General features: G+C 36.5%; 1 protein-coding gene and 1 long non-coding RNA gene across 8 annotated transcripts in view; one reads left to right on the top strand and one right to left on the bottom strand.

Moving 5' to 3' along the window:
* The window catches only part of LOC134350680 (uncharacterized), a 37,038-nt gene extending 25,465 nt beyond the window's left edge, over positions 1-11,573 (top strand). For both annotated transcript variants that reach the window (XR_010018961.1, XR_010018963.1), the window contains one exon: positions 9,832-11,573. This is a non-coding gene — a long non-coding RNA (uncharacterized LOC134350680). The remainder of the gene's footprint in view (positions 1-9,831) is intronic.
* gpcpd1 (glycerophosphocholine phosphodiesterase 1) overlaps positions 1-18,674 on the bottom strand; it is a 72,637-nt gene that overhangs the window by 14,264 nt on the left and 39,699 nt on the right. For all 6 annotated transcript variants that reach the window (XM_063056219.1, XM_063056222.1, XM_063056221.1 and 3 more), the window contains 8 exons: positions 15,629-15,785; positions 15,150-15,279; positions 13,698-13,752; positions 9,810-9,902; positions 6,385-6,462; positions 4,744-4,783; positions 2,344-2,402; positions 1,934-1,999 (listed from right to left, as the gene is read on the bottom strand). In XM_063056219.1, the coding sequence (XP_062912289.1) occupies positions 1,934-1,999; positions 2,344-2,402; positions 4,744-4,783; positions 6,385-6,462; positions 9,810-9,902; positions 13,698-13,752; positions 15,150-15,279; positions 15,629-15,785 (678 nt within the window). The remainder of the gene's footprint in view (positions 1-1,933; positions 2,000-2,343; positions 2,403-4,743; positions 4,784-6,384; positions 6,463-9,809; positions 9,903-13,697; positions 13,753-15,149; positions 15,280-15,628; positions 15,786-18,674) is intronic.

The raw sequence follows: 18,674 nt of genomic DNA, 5'->3' as shown, positions 1-18,674 counted from the left end.
GACCCGCCAGAAAGAAGCAAGCGCTAAAACTACCCCCATGACTTCCGGTATACGCTCCCTAAAAAAAAGGTATAAATATGAAAAGGATCAGCTAATTGTAAAACAGTAAAAAAAAAGTAAAAAAAAGTTAGCTCAATTAGAATACACACAGAACAGAACAAAAGCCGGAAAATATATATTAAAAAAAACCACAATAAACCTCAAACTCATGAATAGACACAGCAACAAAAAAAAAATAGGATTATTAACATAAAGTGATTATAAAAAGCAAAACAGAATAAAATTTGAAAAAAAACTACAAAATTTAAGGCCGCACAGGAAATACGTAAGATGACAAAAGGGAAGTAACCACCCAGAATCCCCTGGGAAAAGAAAGAAATGACGCAGTTAAAAAGAAAGTTTAGCAGCCATATTAAGAAATCGAAAGTAAACTTTTCTGCCCAAATAGGGCACAGAAAAGTTAAAACCAACCAATTCACAGCCTCCGATCAACGGAGAAAATTAAAAAAAGACAATTAAGATGTTGAAGATGAAAGTTGATCCAGATAACTCTGGGCATCCGATGGAGAATCAAAAAAACGAAGGGCTCCATCTAACATGCGAATCCTTAGACGTGCAGGGTACAGCAGCGCTGGTCTTAAATCCATCTTATAGAATTCCGACATCACGTATCTGTAACGGACCCGTTGGTCCCAGATTGGTTTACTGAAATCTTCCACGAATCGGAACTTAAGATCCGAAAAATCAACGAAACCTTTAGATCGAGCGAATCGAAACAGTCTCTCCTTGTCTTGAAAGTAATGAAAACGTAAGATAACATGCCTAGGTCTATCTGACCTAGACGAGTATGATGGGATTCTGTGAACACGATCCAGTAGCGGTGGTTGGTCAGGAAATACAGTAGGGAATGCATCTTTTAAAAGTTGGGAGAAATATTTCATAGGGTTGTTAGCTTCCACGGCTTCCCTGACGCCAATCATTCGTAAATTCTGCCGTCGCATTCTAGATTCCAAGTCAGAGTTTTTAAAAGTCAAAAAGTCAAGTTTCTTCTTCATTACATTAATTGTTTCTTCGATTTTCCCCATCTTAAGCTCACTTTGTTGCGCGGATTTTTGAAGATCAGATATAGCCGACTGATGTTCCACAATACATGTTTGCATCTTATCAATTAAATCGGCAATTTTCTGGAACTTAGTTGAGATTTCCGTATGAATCAGGTCTTTAACAAAGCCCGCAATTTCTGTACGAATCATCTCCCTAACAGAGGTTGAAATTTCCCTCTGAATTAACTCCGATATCGCTTTCAAAGTCACCGGTGATTCAGTCGGAGGGAGATCCGTAGCTTTCGGTTTAACCGGAGGTTTACCATCCTTGCCGTCTTTCCCGTTCTTAAGACATAGCCGATCTCAGTATCATCCAATTGTCAGAGAATTCAGTTTAATTCAAAGTATTGTAAAAATTGATGCCTTAATAGTTAATTAAAGTATAGCTGACCATAGAGAAAAAAACTCAGAGGTAATGGAGCGAGTCAAGAACGCGACTTCACTCCATGAGCGCTACCGGAAGTCCCCCGGTTTTAGTCTCATCAATCTGCAAAAGTAGATGGAATTAACAACTGGAATATAATAAGCCTTACAATTTTTGGACTGTACATTATATACTAATAAAACATTGAAAGCAAAAATTTGAGCAATTGTCATCGTGTTTTAGCATTTGCTCCCCTAAAAGTTAACAGTAACATTTAGTAATTTCAATTTACACCAGTAATGATCATTAAGAATACATAAACCTTGTCAAAGATAGTCTTTCATCTGGTTAGTCATGATGTTAATACTATAAACAAGGTTATCTGGTTGCTGCACTGACCATATTCCCAATAAATCCTATCAAAGATAACCAGCCAATGTACAACTATGGAGTGTAAGGCACTTACTTTTTGTTGATAGGGCCATTTAATTTCAATGTTGAACCCAATATTCTCAGGCACACATAATAAAACCTAAGAAGAAATTACACCATTTAATTTATGCGGAAAGCACCTGCTTCACAAGTAATCCACAAAATTTCAAGTACAAATTTTAACTATATATTAATATCTTTTGTAATAGAAGTAATACACAAACGACCACTTCTAATTGTTCCAGAACTATTGTGCATAATTAAATTGACAAAAAAAAAATCTATGGCAACTGTCACTGATCAAAGACAACAATGAATACTTATTTCTTTCTACTTACGAATATCTGGACACTAAGCAGTCTTACATTTAAGAGGATAGAAATGATATTCAATTACATTGTGAAAATTCTGTATAAGTTAGATTTTGTTCGTTAAATAACACACCTGCTGTAAGGAAGGAAATGGCTGGTTGTCTGAAGCACCATTTTCATCATCCAAATTTTCTAAGGAATTAAAAATTCAGGAAGCTCACATGAATTTTGAAATTAAAAATGATCTTCCTATAAAATCATGTATAAACACAGTAACATTTACACCAAAGGTTAAATTAACTTACCTCAGTTAATGCCTTCAGCTTAATGAATAACTGAAAAAGTAAGCTATTGCTTAGACAATTTTCAAGCAGACTTGCTTTCAAAAGGGACAAAAAGATCTATTCGTGAAATCGATGTTATTCAAGATGTTCCTTGTGTAAAAATCACAATTTAAGGAAAATAGCTTCATATGGAGGACTTTAATCCCTCTTTCCCAGAAGAGGATAGGATTTCTAATCCTGGCTAAAGTCATCAGAAATGACCAGTTTTCCAGGACATTATTCTATTACCCTGTTTTTGGAGTTTATTATAGATAATGCGATATTTCAAATGGACACACACAAACCAACTATATTTATATCAGGGGTAGTACAATAAAAAATGGAAAGCAACATTGCTACTTCAGAACATTAATGACAAGTACAAATTGGAAATAGTACTGATTTATGAATAACACATGGAAGTATTATCACCATGACTTAGTTAAAAAGTTGTGTGTGCATTTCACTGTTTTTACTGCATCTCCAAGAGAATTTGCATGTTATTTTCACGAGCAAAATAAAAGCTATTCACTCTAGCATACATTCAAATCATGGCATCTATAGATAATTATTTTAAATGAAAATACAGGAGGGAAAGGAAATTTTAGGTGAAGATTAATTCAAATATTTTCTAAGTAGATAAGACCAAATAATGAAGGAAACAAACCATCACTAGCCTAATTCAAACATTGTCAGTGTGATGGCCATTTACCGTCACTTTTGCTGCTAATGAGGTTTTAATTGAGTAACCATATTAAATGAGGCCAGAATTAATGCAAGACTGCCACTAGTAACATCAACCTTCTTAAAAGATACATTATAAATTAGGTTAAGCCAATTTTACCCATCACAATTCTTAAACATATCCTATAGGACAAGGCACCGAAGTTGAAATGCAAAGGGTCAGAACAGCTTTTGTCCCCATTTTATTGCTTTACACGAATGGAATCAATTCTCAAGCAGATAATGGCCTAGCATTTGACTCAAATTGTACATTTAAGGCTCCATGTTGAAATTTCATACATATAAACCAGTAATTGAATGCTCCATTTCATTCTCTATGCTTCTGAACCCAATCTTATATACATTAAACTAATGAAACATAAAAATTATCAACATAGATTTAAACATAACAAGTTTATAATTGAACTCTTTGCAGCCTTCCTTGCTCAGTTCAATTTAGTTACCAGAAATAAAGATAACTTTCCAAACCTAAAGTCTCTTCTTCCTTTTCAGAAGTGAGCTCAGCTTAAACAACTACTGACGTGAAGTAACTTTGCACTGATGTATTAATCTGTTTATAAAGGACTTTCCTGTTTCATCTATTTTAGACACAGCAAATATGGTCCAGCAACTTTTACTATGATTACAGTGAAACGGTTAAGCGCATACTATCAATTCAAAATAAAATAGGTCATTAAATAACTGCATTGTACAGGTTGTACAGGCCCAGCAATTTCCATGATTTGGTACAGATTGCTACTACTTAAGACCTAGAACTAAGATCTGTATTAAACTGTAGCTAATTTACCTACTAGTGGAACATTTTCAATCTTAGCCAACAAAATTTGCAACATAAAGAACCCAGGTTATGGACAGAACAGTGCCTGCTCAGAAGGTGGTGATCTAGGGAAATTCCTGTTGTCTGGTCCCAAAGGTTTTCTCAGACTGGAAAGTTTCAACCTGTACTTACCTTACCTATGATTAACCCAGATACAAATTAAAGAAAAGGGTTTTGGTAGAACTATTGTACAGAAAGAATTAAAACATGTTTTAAAAACTGTGAAACTCCTTTTTAACAGGCATCTATAGAAGCACATAAGTTGGGTTGTTTCGACAGGTGACCCAGCCATTATCCATACTCTTCAGAGATTGCCTGCCTAGTGTCAGTTGTCGCATAACCAGGACTTGGTGGGGGGGGGCACAGGCAGGGGGGCAAAGTGGGTGCCAACCTTGTCCAAGGGTGACCTGCAGGCTGGCAGAGGGAAGGAGCGTCTTACACCTCCTGTGGTAGAGAGGCATCGCCACTCAGCCACCCATGGTTCACTGAATAAACACATTTAAAAACCAGCTGACTGAATAAACGATTTTCTAGTCTGTCATTTCGGAGACCAATTAGCATGACATTGTGCAAGGATTTCAAATTACAATACTAAAACTATAAAATCAATGTAATGGGGATTGTTGAAAAATTCTGATGCTATATTTACCTTTATCAGCATTCACCTTCAAAGCAGCCACATGAGCCAACTGAAAAATAAAATTGGCAAGTGACTGTACCACTTAATTATGTAAGATAGTAGTAGTACATTAGTTCACTGTTGTGCTTATGCTTCACTTTTCTGTAATACATAACCTTGCTCAGTTAAGAATTAACATGCCTCTTTGCTTACAGGAGCTTAACTACTTGAGTAAAATGGGGATACTGTAGTTCAAAATAAAAGAGCATTCTGAAAACTAATTATTTGATTTAAAACTTAATAACCTGCGATTTTGAGAAATGTCACTAATATAAGTGTAGATAACGTTAAAAAGTATTACTATATAATATCAAAACCCTCAAGTAATTTTAATATACATTTATTGACTCCTCTTTCCCATATCATGCATTCACAGCTAAAACTTGTGTCTGATCTGCTCGCAATTTATCACAGCAGTGTGTACCAAGAGCTTATACACAAACTTGCCAATATTTGGTGTCAAACATGGAAATATCCCTTTTAAATTCGAAGCAAAGTACACTAAACATACAGGCCATGAGCAGGATTTTAATAGAATACCAAAAGCATAACTGAAACAAACTCTAACCATGGGACACTATAGTGAAAATCACTGAATCAAATTTCTGGGTAAGATATTTAACTTAAAGATATTGGATTATATCAGCAATAATAATCAGTGTTACTTAAAACAAAATGACAAGCACTCATTTCAGCAGAATTGAGAAATATGTGATTGAAGGAATAGTTTAGGAATGTACAACTCAGTGGCCACTTTATTAAGTATACCTGCTTGTTAATGCAAATATCTAATCAGCCAATCATGTAGCAGAAACTCAATACATAAAAGCATGCAGACATGGTCAAGTAATTCATTTGCTGTTCAGACCAAACAACAGAATAGAGAAGAAATGAGATCCAAGTGACTTTGAGCATGGAATGACTGTTGGTGCCAGACAGGGTGGTTTGAATGTCTCCTGTACCTAATAAAGTGGCCAGAGTGCAAGTGTAGTCCTCAATTAAAGGAGCAAAAACAAACTTAATGCAGTAATAAAGAACAGAAAAATGTGCAATAGTCAAAAAACAAAACAAAAAAATAAAGATACTGGAAATCTGAAAAAAAAGAATGCAAGTAGCTATAAATCTGCCAGGCAACATCTCTGGAGAGATACCACCAACTTGTGACATATCAATTTTCATCAGAAGAGACATTGGCTTGAAGTGACAATTGTGATTCTCTTTTAAGAAATGCTGACTGACTTGTTTCTCCAACATTGTTTCTAGCACAGAAGTCATTATTTGTCTCTGGTTGTGACCGTGCACTGATGAGTAAAGTTAACTGGATTCTTAACCACACCACTGTTTTATTCTTATTGTGCATTAAAGTCAGTGACTAATGAGGAATGAAAACAATTTGAGGATGGCTGTGGGTAGTTCATGGACAATATATACAATTTCCCTCTTTTCATTGGATTGTCATTCACTCCATCTTAGCATGTCTTGCTTTCTTGGTTAGCTTTGCAATACATGTCAACTTAGGCCAAATTTGACTGGGGGGAAGAAAGCAGTTTTCAATGAATTCACTTACACAATTGAGAATCTCACTACATTTTCTTAATTATAGTTTTTTACCTTTAACAGTTGTAACTGTTCAAATGTAAGTTCTTTTACAGGAATTTCAAATAATTCTGAAGATTCTTTGTCCAATTTCTGGGAAAAAAAGTTTCATTGCTTAGTATACATTACATAGGTTTCCAAAAGCATTGCAACACAAGGTTATAAAAATAATTTTAGGATTTAATTAACTTTTAAAGGATCTGCAAAATATTCAACCATAGTTATCAAGGTTACAATACAAAAAAAATTTGTGCAGTAAATGAAGGAGGTTGTCAAAGGATACAGCAAGACAAACCAGTTGGAGGCATGGGTGGAAAAATTGCATAGTTTAATCTAGACAAGTGTTACATGTTGCACTTTGAGGGGTCAAATATAAAGGAAAGTATACAGTCAATGGCATGACCCTTAGGAGTATTGACATACAGAGGAATATTGCAGGTGAGAGTCTATAGGTCTCTGAAAGCGGCAACACAAATCAATAGGGTGGTAAAGGAGGCACCAGTGTTGGTGGAAGCAGATGCAACAATGACGTTTAAGCAGCATTTGGACAGGTATATGCACTTCAAGAGGACCAGAATATAAAAGCAAAAATATAATGCTGAAGCCAATGAGATGGTCAGATCACATTTGGAGTATTGTGAACAGATTTGGACCCAATATCTAGAGGATATTGTTGGTAACTCCAGGAGATTTGCAAGAATGATTCCAGAAATGAAATGCTTAGTTTATGAGGAGCATTTGATGGCTATGAGTGAGTGAGTACATAGGCCTGTACTCACTGGAGATTAGAAGAACAATGGGGATCTCACTGAAACCCTCCAAATATTGGAAGCTGAATAGAGTGGATATGAAAAATATGTTTCCATTAGTGGGAGATATGAAAGTGGAGGGATATGGATACTGGGCAGGCAGTTGGGATTGGTTTAATTTGTATCACGATTGGCAGAGATATTGTGGGCTTAAGGACTTGTTCCTTCCTGTGCTGTCCAGTTCTGATATAATTAAACAGAAGTTAAGTGCATTTTAAAGCAGATTTTGTTTCCACTCCTCCTAAGAAAATTTTAGAAAAATCAAATCTATTTTATCCTGACTCTACACTGGTGCAAGAAAAGCAACACCTAGTCTGTGGAAAATTGACAGCGATTCTCTAAATGTTACTACTATTAAACTAAATCAAATAAATGAGCTTTATGATGGAGGCATGAAGGAAACCATGCCAATTTCAGTCTAGTATCATAGGTTAAGTATCATTGCCCAAGTTCCCCAGAATCTCATTCTAAAGAATCAACCACTGAAGTTAGACTTACCAGTCTATCATTTGCCTCCCTCCCTTAAATTGTGGAGCGACACTTGCTATTTTCTAGTCCTCTGTAACCATGCTGACTGACTTGAAAGACCACTGCTAATGCCTCCACAATCTCTTTCAGAACCCTGGAGTGTAGTCCATCTGGTCTAGGTGACTTATTCAGGCCTTTCAGTTTCCTAAGCGTCTTCTCCTTAGGAAGATCACTCACTTCTGTCAATGACATACTCTAACTTCTAGAATGTTGTTGGTATCTTCCACAGTGAAGACTGATGCAAAATACTTACCCAGTTCACCCGACAGTTCTTTTCCCCCTTTGGTACTTCTCTAGGGTAATTTTCTAGCAGTCTACTGTCCACTCTTCGCTCTCTTTTACTCTATCTGAAAAGACTTTGGTATCTTCTTATTCCATCTTCTCCCCTCGTTTTTTGTTTTTTTTTTTAAAAAGTTGCCTTCTGTTGGTTTTTAAAAGCTTCCCCATCCTCTTGCTTCTCACTAATTTTTGCTGTATTGTATACCTTCTCTTTGGCTTTTATGCTGTCTTTGTTTTTTTGTTATACTTTTGACTGAAGAAAGCCAGCCTAACAAAGATGACTTCTTTTGTATCAGGTGCCATTAAAGAGAATTTCGGATATCTAGTTGGTGCGTGGCCAAGTGGTTAAGGCGTCGATCTAGTGATCTGACGGTCGCTAGTTCGAGCCTCAGCTGAGGCAGCGTGTTGTGTCCTTGAGCAAGGCATTTAACCATACATTGCTCTGCGATAACACCGGTGCCAAGCTGTATCGGCCCTAGTACCCTTCCCTGGGACAACATCGGTGGCGTGGAGAGGGGAGACTTGCAGCATGGGCAACCGCCAGTCTTCCATACAACCTTGCCCAGGCCTGCGCCCTGGAAACCTTCCAAGGCGCAAATCCATGGTCTCACAAGACTAATGAATGTCTATAAGTAACAGGAATGTCATCAAGCTAGCCAAGTAGTCAATCATATTAAATCTCTTGACCAGTAAATCAGGAACATGTTTTTAGGAGGGGAAAAAACTATTAGCTACAGCACAGGGACAGGCCTTGTGGGCCATGAAAACTGTTTCAATCACCAATGACTGACTTACACAAAAAACTGGGATTACTATATTCTCCCCACATTCTACCACTCACCTACATGACAAAGACATTTTACAGTGGCAAATAACTTACCAATCTGTATGCTTTTGTGATATGAGAGGAAATGGGAACACCAAGAGACCCACGCAGTGAGAGAGAATATGCAAACTCCATAGAGCTAACACTCAGGATTAAAATGCAGGTGACAGCTGCAGTCAGACAGTTCTACTTGTTGTACTGCAGTTTAAAAAAAATTTTTTTACAAAGCACTAAACATCAAGTCTGTAACATAGATATGTATGTTTATCATAGCAAAATTATTTTTTAAAATAAATCTTAGAATATGTTATAATATAAAATGAGGAAATTATAATACACAAACACCAATGTGATTTTTTAAATATATAAAGCAGCAACGTTGGCTCAAAACTTGCACAAAGGATTTTCAATGCATTTAACAATGAAGCTAATTGAAAGTAACTGAAATCCATTTAATGTTCACTTATTCAATTGGACAAAGCTGCAAAGAGAACTATGGAGAAAGTTACTGACAGTAAATTAAGGATTTTCCATGTGAACTGCAAACATGCTCAAATCCAAGTTACTAAATATTAACGGTGAATGAAATGTGAGTAAATGTCACTCACCAGGCCTGCAGCACAAAATACAAAACTTTGATCTTCACACCAATGTATTAAGAGCTGATTTCAACAACACTTGTAAAACACTAACATACCCATTTCCCTAAATCAAAAGTTACAACTTCTCATTAGCACTGAACCATGGACAACTTTACACTCTGGATAATATTATTGATATGATAAAATAATTCACTTTAATTTCTTTCAAAATCAAAAGCAAACCAAACCACAACTTCAAATTGCACTGGCAGATATGGCCACTTTACAACCACATTTGATAGATGCCACAGAACTGATGCACATTAATCTTAATGGTTATTAACTACCTTAAATGTCTTAGTGTCTTTGCAATAGGTAAATTGTGTAAAATGGAAAAAGAGCAAGTAATTCACATACCTTTTTCATCGCTATACAACAGGTGAGATCGTGGTAAACAATGGGAATATGGTCCTTTGAAAGATGTACATCAAATTCTACAAAGGCAGCACCCTGAAAGAAATGAATCATTTCCTTATTGTCTGGGGATTGTACTGCAATAGTGAAGTAAACATCTCAATATAAACAAAAAGCCAATTTCATGCTTATTTTGTGTTTCAGTATTGCCTCTGCTTAAAGAGATTGCATTGCTCAAATGGATTTGTACTATGAAAGATGTATGGGTTTATGATAAGAAACATTTATATTTTAAAATATTTGTAACATGTATTTTTTTCTTCCTGTACCTTGTTGCCTAATATTCCCTCCCATTACTGTAGATTCAGATTTTTGATTACCAACTATATTAATGACTCGATCAAAAAAAAAATCACCCTGGAAGTGGGAGAAAGTGCCATGCAAGTGCAAACACCACAAGAATGTTTTAAAATTTTCAGTAAATTTCACATGAAATCATAGCTGCAGTTTGCAGACAATCATCTGTTAAAAATACACTGGCTAAATGTTAAGAAATGAAACTTAGACGGATAGTGCAATCTAATCAATGATGGTCCCTTTAACCATTAGGGTAAGCAATCAATTTAATAATTCAGTGGGACAACATCTTCAGCAATTCAGTACTCAACATGGAATATCCTTCTAGGTTTTGTGGCTCAAGTCCCAAAGAGGCCCAAAACCACAACCTTGAAGATTCCAGGCTTAACTCCAACCAGCTGAGGTAGAGAGATGACAGCAGTAGGTGCATAGGTACAAACCAATGACAATGTTGACACTTGATTGAAAATTTTATTTAAAGCAGAAAAATAAAGGACAAAAGCATATTATACCTCAGTAGTGCTCTTTCAGGTGATCACTATTAAGCAAGTTAACACATAACTAGCTCAATGGCATGACAACTATCTGCACTGAGGAACAGCTGTGACATGAGTAACCTAATCCAATTAAATGTTTCAAATAAAAAGTATCTTTCAATCAAAAAACATTAAATCAAGGGCCTGCTTATACACTTCTGGACATTAGAAAGCCCAACTACAATGCTTGAGAAAGTTCCGCACGCCAAGGACAAATAACATTTGGAGGAAAAAAAACAGAATTATGGCAAAGTAACAAGGCATTGTCAAATACAAAGCAGTAAATGCTGAAGGAAGCATTGTTTTTTTTACTTCAGATTATAGTACCTGCAGTTTCTTATGCTTCTAGATTCGCAAACTAACTGTCGTCTTTTTCTTATATTCTACTAGTTACCGATTCTCACATATACTTAATCATCAAGCACACTTTTGAAGTCTGTCAGAAGATGAAAGGTTATTAAAATCAATATTTCAAAACTCAACTGAACTTAGGTTAAAATTCAGTTATTTTGGGCCAAAATAGAAGCATTGTTTGAAGTCAAATAGAATTTTAGGTATGCAATTAGCATGGTTCTGCCAAGACAGTTGCAAAGAGATAGAATCAAATGATAAGCATACATACTTTGTAAAAACAGTCAAATCCAATTTACAATCTTCTTAAATGTTTAGATCTAAGTTACAAGTTTAACAAAAGTGCATGAACTTGCAGTTGACAGTAATGAAGAGATCTTGAAAGCAAGCTACAAAGTTGATTCTGGATGATGTTGGCAAGGCGACTTTTGCTTGTAGTAAAAGCAGGGGAGAAGTACGAGTCCTTGATGTTGGTTTTAAAATGGGAATGGGGAGCACTTGATTAGAACTGAGCTTCAGGCAATATCATAGATCAAGACAAGGAAGATGTTGGCAGAAAATCATGAAAGGCTACAGATGGAGAGCAAAAATATAAATTGCAAGTTATACAAGATCATTTACTAAGTTTCTTCACTGTGATGGAAAAAACTATAAATGATTAGGTACATATATAAGAGATGGGCACAAATCTAGGAACAAATGCACATTAAAGTTGAAGATGGAACGGTAATAACAAGAACAGATTTTGGATCTCTTTTTCCTCCCCACAAAGATGAAAAGGGGAAAGTGGCCAAGTGGAGGAAACTAAAAACTAAAGTAAAAGGCAGCTCATACACACTTTTAGCCAGAAATCACTATTTATGCCATTCAGTCTGGCTTCAGCACTATCCTGTAATACATGTACTCCTCTTGCTCGCACTGATCCAGTTTCCCAACTCAGGATATATATTTTTAACATCTTAACTAAGATGTTAGGCCCATTTCTCTCTCCTCCCTCCACTTCTGCAATATAGACTGCCTCTCATCTGATGTTCTTCCAGCAATTCTATTATCCCAAGCTGGAGAAAGAGGTGAACTAGATTGGAGCGCAATCAAGAAAACAGAGGTTACGTTTCATAGCCAAGCTCAGGAATGATCCAAGGGTTAGTGGGAACAGAAGAGGTTTAGCATTACAGTGGATCTTCAGACATCCGAATTAATGGATAGAGGGTAAAGCAGTAGAGCTGAACACACGGCTTCTAAAAAGGTGAAAAGAATTCAGTAAGTTTCTTGCCACTTCTCCTCGGGGTTGATGTTGAAGGGGAGCTGAGCGGAGGGTAGCAAAATGCATAATAAAATAATCTCAGGATACCTTTCTACAATAATCCTGGAATTGAAGTCTATTTTGACAGAGAAGAACAAAAGTTATCGGGGCTTGATATTACAAAACCCCAATCTCCATACACTTCTGTATCAACAAGGTTGCATCAAAATTCCAACATTTTCCCTATCTTCATCACCACTGCGCTGCACATCACCTCCAGCAAGCATCCCACTGAAATGGAGCACGACACAAATCAAGAAACACTCACTTCCACCATGGTACCTCAAAAGGTTTTGGCCATCTCAAAATCAGGTGGAAGTGAGACAGGCAGATGATGCTTGTATTAGCACACATTTGGAGATTGAACTCCAAATCATTGTTGAGTTATTTCCTCAAATGTAATGTCTATTTTCTTGTACAGTTAAAATTCACAAAATGATAGGCTCTTCAAACTGACCCGATAGCACACCACACTCTCAACAATAAAGATCTATCACAAGAACATGGAAAATATGCATAATTTCCTACATCTTTGTTTCTACCTCCAAAAGCAAATTATATTCATTTTTAGTGGACCATCACAGCCTAACACTAAGTAACATCTCTCTGCACAAAATTCTTCCCATCTGACTGCATGCTTCTGAAACATTACTAACAAGAGAATCCCTTGTGAGATTTCTACAAAGTTCTTCAAATCCGAATGACAGCATGAGCAAACTAGCCTTCCAGGGCCACATAGCTAGCATCGAGGTCCTAATCAGTCAGCACAAAAGAGAAGGCCACATCCTTTATGTGTGTAACACCGGCATCCTGAAAATGACAATGGGTACAGTGACAACAGTGCAAAGCACTGTGCAGTTTACCATGTTGTAGGTGGCGGTCGTCTTTCATTTGAAGACAGAACTACTGAAAGGCATTCTGAGATGCTCTTTACCGAGAAGCTAGACTATCTTACATTTGCCCCTCAGCTTTGTGCCAACCCTAGCTGGTTAATCCAATGTGGACCCAAAGATACTAATAAATTTAAGTTTCTTATTTTTAATGTAATATACATGCTTCGAATTCTAATGTTTCCATATATTTTAAGTTTTTATTTTAAATGACGGACCATTAAATTGAAATGTGTTCTTTTTTCTTAATTATAAAACAAGTATTTTTTCCATAATGAAACAAAAATCTAAAAACAATACAGCAAATTATAGGCTGGCAATATTGGTTCTGCTCATATGAATCAATTTGTTCATTACATTAATGCATTTAAACTCTTGGGATAAACTATGGCGTCATTGTAACCTTTTAAGGCAACATATACTTGGAAACATGCAGAGTTGTTTTATTACTTACGTGACTAGCGGCATTTTTAAAGGAAGCTATTGTGTTTTCTCTGACCTTTGCGAGGCTAAAACACAATTTTGTTTAAGAAAATCAGCTCTATGAAACCACAATATATGTTGTTTCAATATGTATAGCTCCTTACTGTTATAATAGTGGAATAACCAAATATTTAATTCCTAAAAATTTATGAGCCAAAACATTTGTAAACTACATTTGTCATTTAAAAATATTTTTATTTATAACTTTATGGTTAGACAGAGTACAAAGAATATAGCATAGTAAATGCAAATAACATTTATAAATTTCTGTACAAGTGCTTTCGATTTCTTGAATAAGTGCAGGAAAAGTTGTCCAAGCTATTTATAGTGTATTTTTCAGATATCCCAAGGGAAAGAAAAAGAGCAAGCCAGTCTCCTCCCCATATACTGAACAAGCACAGCCTTTCAGGAAAGCAGGATTGCGAGATGGGGAAATGCTTGATAAAAGAGTGCCCTTATTAAAGTAATATCATTTTAATTATGGACATAATGGAAATAAAAATCTTTGCAAACATTACAATGTATACATACAGATAACTTCATTGTAGGATGAAGAGAGGCAATATAGAAAATGGAAAAGTGATAATACAATGGACAAGGTAAAAAGGTGTACCATATCTATCAAGAATAAATTCACAAATGGAGAAAGGAATAGAAGGGCAAGTTAATGCAGGTTTGTTGAAGCAAGCTGGGAGTGGGGACAGTGAAGGTTCAGGAATATTTATAGGACACCTACATCAAGGCATCTGTGTTGGTGCTGTAAATACTATTACAATGATTTGCCACTGTGCAGCCATTTGGCACCAAATTGTATTTTGAAATTTTTAAAGAACAAAGGGTAATTGACAACATAAAATTCCAGAATACAAGTTTTAAAATTACGATAAAGGAAAATGTTCAAAAAATTGCAAATGTAGCCAGCATGTAATCAAACCACTATTAAAGCAAAACCATCTTATATAGAAAAAGTTCTACGATAAATATGCCATGTGAATACAAAGAGAAAAACTGACTAAAGTACACATAGAAGTAACATTGCTAAAGACTATAAATCAACTATTATCCCACTACTGCACATACTATTTTAATAAAAGTAACTGGGAGTTTAAAAGTAGATCTAACCTTAATATACAGTATGCACTGAATGAGGCAAATGATAAATGCATAAACAAAATCTAGAAATTAAAATTACATTAATATAATGAATATGCATGAGATAGAGATAAATAAGCTCTAATTGCATCAATATTTACTTACAAAATTAAAGACAGCAAAATCTAACAGGTGGTTTGCTGTTTTGATATTTGGTGCAAATTTACAGTCTGAGCACCTTAATGTTCTGCTATAACCCAGCAGAAAGAATAGAAAAGACACCTTACTGCCTGGCAAAATAAATAAGAAAGACTTTCAATGTAGAACTTACGTTGCAGATGTTGAATTTCCAGCACCCCTGTGCCCAACATCTAAAGCCATTCTGGGTTTCCAGCACTTGGACAATGAAGGAGACATGTCACAAACAAAGCCATCTAGAGGCTTAATAACGATGTAGTCAACTAAAGAGAGATAGAAATGATGATTGCATACATGCAAGCATTTTAAGTTTAATTCAGATTCAACAATATTTGCATGTAGGTAAAAGAAAGCATCACTCTCCCGAAATCATGTGGAAATACATTAAGGCTGTAGAATATCAATATAAATACAACTTTCACTTGAACTTGAATATTTATGAGAGAAAAAAAGCCCTCATCTATTCTGTACAGGAGAATCCATTCATCATGCAGTACACCATTTCACTCCGAATTTCACAAGCAAGTCTTTGGTATAATGAGCCAATAACAATTTGCACACAAAAGGGGCAGCGATCAATACAATTTTAAAACTTATACATTTTGCTGGTACCTTTTACTTTTCCAATAGTTTGTCTTGAATTTCTGCTCATGATAGGAAGAGTGATAACTCCACTGGACTTGTCCACAATTGTTGAAGAGAGAAGACAGGCTGAGCCTACATGACCAGGGAGTGCATCACCTTGTACCACTGCTACTCCCAACTCTTCCTGTAAAAAGTAAATGGACCGGTGAATGAATTTAAACGATTGTTAAAAGTGCAAGCAGTCCAACTGGCTCAAGGGACAATAAAGTGCTTAGTTATCATTCACTATCTTCTTACTGCAGATCTTAAATAAGTCTTTGTTCTCATTATTTACCACCCAGTCTGTATCTACCTTTGCCAATGACGCAATGGCCAGCGGTGTCACTGTAGCTGCCTCAATGTTTCAGTGAGGGGTTCAATCCTGACCTTGAGTGGCTCATCTGTTTGCAGCTCAGAAGTGAAACAGGTCATTCTAATTTAAAGCCTAATCAAGACAACATTTTAGGTAGCAGAGAAATTTGACTCCTGTCAGCATTTTGGATAACTGGTCACTTGGTTGACTAATTTCACAAGCCCTAATCCTAGACTAGTTGAGAACATTTCACTTGAGGTCCTATACCAGGAAAGAGGTTCTAGATTTTAATTTCAACTACACAGAAGTCATAAACAATGGAAAATAAGAGGGGCTTTTCATTCTTCATTATCATTCCTCATTAATTAACTGTCAGTATCTCTAGACTTATTTGAATCCCTGCCCAAAGGTTGCTCTAATTCACTGCATTAATCTCACTGTAATGATATCCAGATACTATAATACTAACTGTTTTGTGGGACACCTTTACCCCTGCTGTATCACTGCTTGACATGGAAGTGAGCAGTCAAATGGCCTGTCTTCATGGTGTATGAATCCTTGTCATATCAAAATAGCCTGCTTTATCTTGGGTTGCATATCAGCAATAAACACCCCCATCTTTTGATGGAGAGAAAATATTATTGGAGCAGCTGAAAGTGACCATCAATATACTGGGAGTAAAATTAATCACAACCATCTTCTCTTACATAACTTAAACCATTCTCTAGTTTTCCCCAAGAGTCTTTTAAAAAAAACAATTTAAATAGAGCTTTGATATTAAAAGCAGTTACTCCTACATTATCTTTAGAATCTAACAGTGCATTGCTTTTAGCAACAAATTAAGTTCTAATTTAAAAAAGGCAGTATTAAGTATTTTTTCCTTCAGACTGAATTTTAATTGGATATTAAAAAATTGGCAGCAAACAAGAAAACTTCTCCAGGCATCGAAACAATAGAAATACTGTAACAAGCTGTATTAGATACAATGAACAAAAAAAAATCAAACTGAAAAATAAATTCCAACATTCTTACATCAGAAAGAGATAAGGCTTAGCCCATTATTATGTGGGGCAGAAGCTGAAGAAACATTAGTCCGATAAGATGCTTGTACACTCAGACTCAGTCACCACTCTGGGTTCAACCCCGGGTGTATTGACTTTTTAACAATTGTCTTTTACAATCTCAAGACACAGCTGGATATTAAAAACTTCAAGTACTGTTGATGGGGTAGACCTACAGAGGAGCTACAGAAAGGGTTTGGAATTGGTGCGCAAAGATGATATGCAATCTAATGTCAAGTAATCTTGTACATTTTACTTGTAATTTCAAAACCCTGTTGAACAGTGGTAATGTAGAATACTGCAAGTCTGGTTCACTGGTTTATTGGTGAGACCAAAGGCAGGTGAGCTGTGTGGCTCTGATTGTAGCACAGACTAGCCTCATGCTGTGCAGAATCAATGCTGGGTTGGAAGCTGGTCCCTCCTATTGGTGCAGCCCTCCAATGTTCACTTGGTGGAAGACAAGTTGGAGATTGCAGATTGCTGTGGGCTTGTTCTTGCCAACAGCAGCCATGCACCATAACTCTGTAGGACATGACACTCAGGGACTTCGGTTATATTGTATTTTTTTTGTGTAACCATGTGTTTACTGCTATCTTATAGGTGTGATATGTGCCTTGTGCTGTATATGACTTGACACTGTGTTTTGCACCTTGATTCCAGAGGACTGATGTTTCATCTGGCTGTATTCATGCATGATTGAAGAACAATTAAACTTGAACTTGATCAGTCAATTTCTATCCATTACTAGACAATGGGGTGACCCGTTGGGGCACCCTTTGAGAGAAGGGTATTGCAGTCTGATGTGACCAGAATGAACATTAAATTTTCCTGAATGCTACTGGTATTGCTTTGCTTTGGAAACTGAAGTCGAAAACCTCTGTTTATTAAAGAAGAACGACGTGCAGCAAAGCAAATATAGCTGTTCCTCATTTAACGAAGGACACTTTTGATGGCATCATTTCTGGTTTATCTGCCACCCTTGTGCCTCTCACTGTCATTCTGGGGACGTGCAGACCTTTCATCCCCCGTCTCTTCATCTCTTCTGCTGTTTGTTCTTTGTCTCTGTTCCTGGAGACGTGCATTTCCCAGCTCCTTTGTCTCTTCCTCTCTCCTCCTTCTGTGCCTGTTTTTGTCATTCTGGAGTCGTGCAGCCCTTTCATCCCCCCTCTCTTCATCTCTTCTGCTGTTTGTTGTTTGTCTCTAATCCTGGAGACATGCATGCCTCTCCTCTGTCTCTTCTTCTCTCATCTTTTTTTGTCCTGACTCTTGGATCTTGGGAGTCATGTGGCCCTGGCCTCATCAGATTCTTGTTCTCTCCCTCTCCTTGCTGCTTTCAGACGACGTTTGGTGTCATCTCTTGACCATAATGTCCCCTTTTCCTTTCCACGCGGCATAATAAGGCTATTTTTTTTTTACCCTAATGCTGGATAGAAGATACGAAGCACTAACATCAAAGGATGCTGAATATTCTTGATGGTGTGGTTGGCGCTCTCCTAAATGGACGTGATATAGTCACCGCTGTCCTCTGACTGCAGCAAAGGGTTTTATGGGTGCCTCGAAGTATGTCATTACAGTAAGATTTAATTATCTCTTATTGATGGCTGGCAGTTAGATCTGTCCCAATCCTGCAGATGCTGATGGTGATTAGCAGAATGTGACC

This window comes from Mobula hypostoma, chromosome 8 (genome assembly GCF_963921235.1).
Source record: "Mobula hypostoma chromosome 8, sMobHyp1.1, whole genome shotgun sequence".
Lineage (NCBI taxonomy): Eukaryota > Metazoa > Chordata > Chondrichthyes > Myliobatiformes > Myliobatidae > Mobula > Mobula hypostoma.
The sequence above is the reverse complement of the archived record's forward strand: the minus strand, read 5'-3'. Positions and strand labels throughout refer to the sequence as shown.